The 3,014-nt window shown below is 33.0% G+C and overlaps 1 protein-coding gene across 1 annotated transcript; it reads left to right on the forward strand.

The window, feature by feature from the left end:
• Nucleotides 1–308: 308 nt before the first annotated feature.
• PKNH_0002600 (SICAvar, type I (fragment)) lies at nucleotides 309–2,467 on the forward strand (the record flags this gene model as incomplete). The annotated part of the gene is made up of 2 exons (XM_039113453.1): nucleotides 309–983; nucleotides 1,742–2,467. Coding segments are annotated over 2 exons (1,401 nt in total), but the record flags the coding sequence as incomplete, so codon positions are not given.
• Between the last annotated feature and the right edge of the window lie 547 nt (nucleotides 2,468–3,014).

The raw sequence follows: 3,014 nt of genomic DNA on the forward strand, positions 1-3,014 counted from the left end.
AGCTTTAGCTACTTTAGGGGGGGGAAAGGAAAGACTCCTCGCCGACAGAGACCGGATACTACACATTAACCGGATACTACATACTAACCGGATGGCAGAAAACAGGATGCAAAAAAAAAAAAAAAAAAAAGAAAAAGAAAAAGAATGTACACTTATACATATACATATACACGTATGTATATGTATGTATATACATATACATATACATATACATATGTGTATGTATATGTATATATGCATATGCATTTATGCATATGCATATATATATATATATATATATATATATATATATTTCTTCCACCTTGCAGACGCAATTTTGGGAGAGTGGCGGCGAAGTCGCCACATTATGGAAGGAATTGGCAAAGGAAATGACAGAGAAAGGCACAAGGGATCAGAATGAATGTAATACAGTGGATGATAATGGCACCCCCGGCTCTGGCAGAACTGCCACCAACCCTGAAAAGAAGGCATGCAATTATTTGCATGGCGGTCTAAAAGAACTGTACAAGGATGTGGGGTCGATGGCGACGACGTCGGCGTCGACGACGTCGTCGTCAAGCGACGAGAAAATCCTGGATAAGAACCCACTGTTAAGACAAACAGTGGGTTGTTTATTACTTAATGCTTATGCAAAGAAGATGAAAAGCGAAGCTAAATGTTTAGTTGAATCAGGAATTAAAAAAGCTTTCGCCACTGATGTTAAAGATTTAAATGGACAATGCACGAACAATGGTTCGTGCATTAAATGTGAATGGAATGAGAACTATGACGACTGCACAATTACCTTAAAGGGCGCCATGAAAGAGACTCCAGATAAGAAATTGGAAAATGTACAATCCAAAATTGACGAAACCTCATCTACCACCACCAAGAACAACATAAACCTAACACCATCTTTATGTGACCAACTCAAATGTGCTGCCCCCAAATGGTTCCAAAACAACAGAACGACGAATGGTAGTACTGCTAATAATAAGACTTGGGTAAGTACTACTATATGAATATATATACACATACATACATATACGTACATACTTATATATATACGTATACATATATACATATATAAATATACATATGTACATATATATACATATATACACATATATATATATATATATAGTCCTATATATATATGTATGTACATGTAAATGTATGTATACATATACATATATAAACATATGTATATACATATATAGAGATATATACATACGTACATGTATATTCATGTGTATATACATATATAGACATATGTACATACGTATATGTATATGCATATAGATGCATGTAAATGTATGTATACATATACATATATACTTATATGTATATGTATACACATATATAGACATATGTACATACGTATATGTATATGTATGTGTATATACATATATAGACATATGTACATACGTATATGTATATGTATGTGTATATACATATATAGACATATGTACATACGTATATGTATGTGCATATAGATGCATGTAAATGTACGTATACATATATACGTATATGTATACATTTACATATATAGACATATGTATATACATATGTATGCATATGTATATACGTATATGTCTATGCATGTAGATGCATGTAAATGTATGTATACACATATAAACATATGTATATACATATGTATATGTACGTATGTATGTATACATATGTATGTATACATACATATGCATATGCATATATATATATATATATATATATATATATAACTTCTTTTTTTTTTAAATAGTGTGACTTCTGGGAGCAGGGCGTCAAAACAACACTGACGGAGATGTTCCAACACATCACCACAGAAGGACAGAACACATCAAGCACGTACACTATTGCCAGAACATGCCAAGGCTTTGGTGATGGTAACACTGATAGTGTTGAAAGAAAAGCATGTAATCATATCGCCCGAGGTTTAAAATACATTGATGACATTAAGCCTAATGTTAGTGGTGGCAGTGGTAGTGTTACTACTACTTCTTCGTCTAATGATCAATACAAGCAACTGCTCCAGCGAGCAGTTGCTTGCATTGCTCTTAACATGTACGCAGATAAGATAATTAACGCTTCGAAGGATAAATGTCCCATTGATGAATCTAAAATACAAAAAATGTTTACTTATGGGAATGTAATTCATAATACTTCGTGTTCGAACTCTGGTGGTAGTGGTAATAATGTCTGTTTTAAGTGTGAAAGGAAACCAAATTTTAATGGTTGCGAACTAAGTGTTTCCAACACTTTGATTGATACAACATCACCATCACCAAGTGGAAATTGCACTTCTGGCGCAGAAAATAAAAAGGTTCCAGAGAAAATGACCAAACTCCTTCAGGACAAAACCATCAAGATGGAAGAAACATTATCCACCATAAATGACATGAGCAAGTCTTTCTGTACTAAAATGCAATGTGCAGCAAAACAATACTACGCCAAAAAAAATGGTGGAAATAGCACCGGAGTGTCTTGGGTAAGCGAATCCATATCAATAATATCGACAACCAATATACATATATAGTCGTATATATGTCCATATGTAAATGTATATGTCTATATGTATATATATATGTATATATATGTATATATATATATATATGTATATATGTATATATAGGTATATGTATATACTTATATGTATATACTTATATGTATATATGTATGTATATATATATGTATATGTCTATATGTATAATGAAAATTTGATGAAAAAGAAGAAAGTGAAATAAAAAAGCAAAATAGAGAAAGGAAGTCAGATTCCAAGTTTAGGAGGAAGGTTGTTTGGGGTGTTGGAATAGAGGTTGTTAGGATGTTGGAATGATGTTGTTTTGGGTGTTGGAATGATGTTGTTAGGATGTTGGAATGATGTTGTTTTGGGTGTTGGAATGATGTTGTTGGGGGTGTTGCAATGATGCTGTTTGGGGTGTTGGAATGATGTTGTTTGGGGTGTTGGAATGATGTTGTTTGGGGTGTTGGAATGATGTTGTTGGGGTGTTGGAATGATGTTGTTTGGGGTGTTG

The sequence above is a fragment of the Plasmodium knowlesi genome (genome assembly GCF_000006355.2).
Source record: "Plasmodium knowlesi strain H genome assembly, contig: PKNH_00_25, whole genome shotgun sequence".
Lineage (NCBI taxonomy): Eukaryota > Apicomplexa > Aconoidasida > Haemosporida > Plasmodiidae > Plasmodium > Plasmodium knowlesi.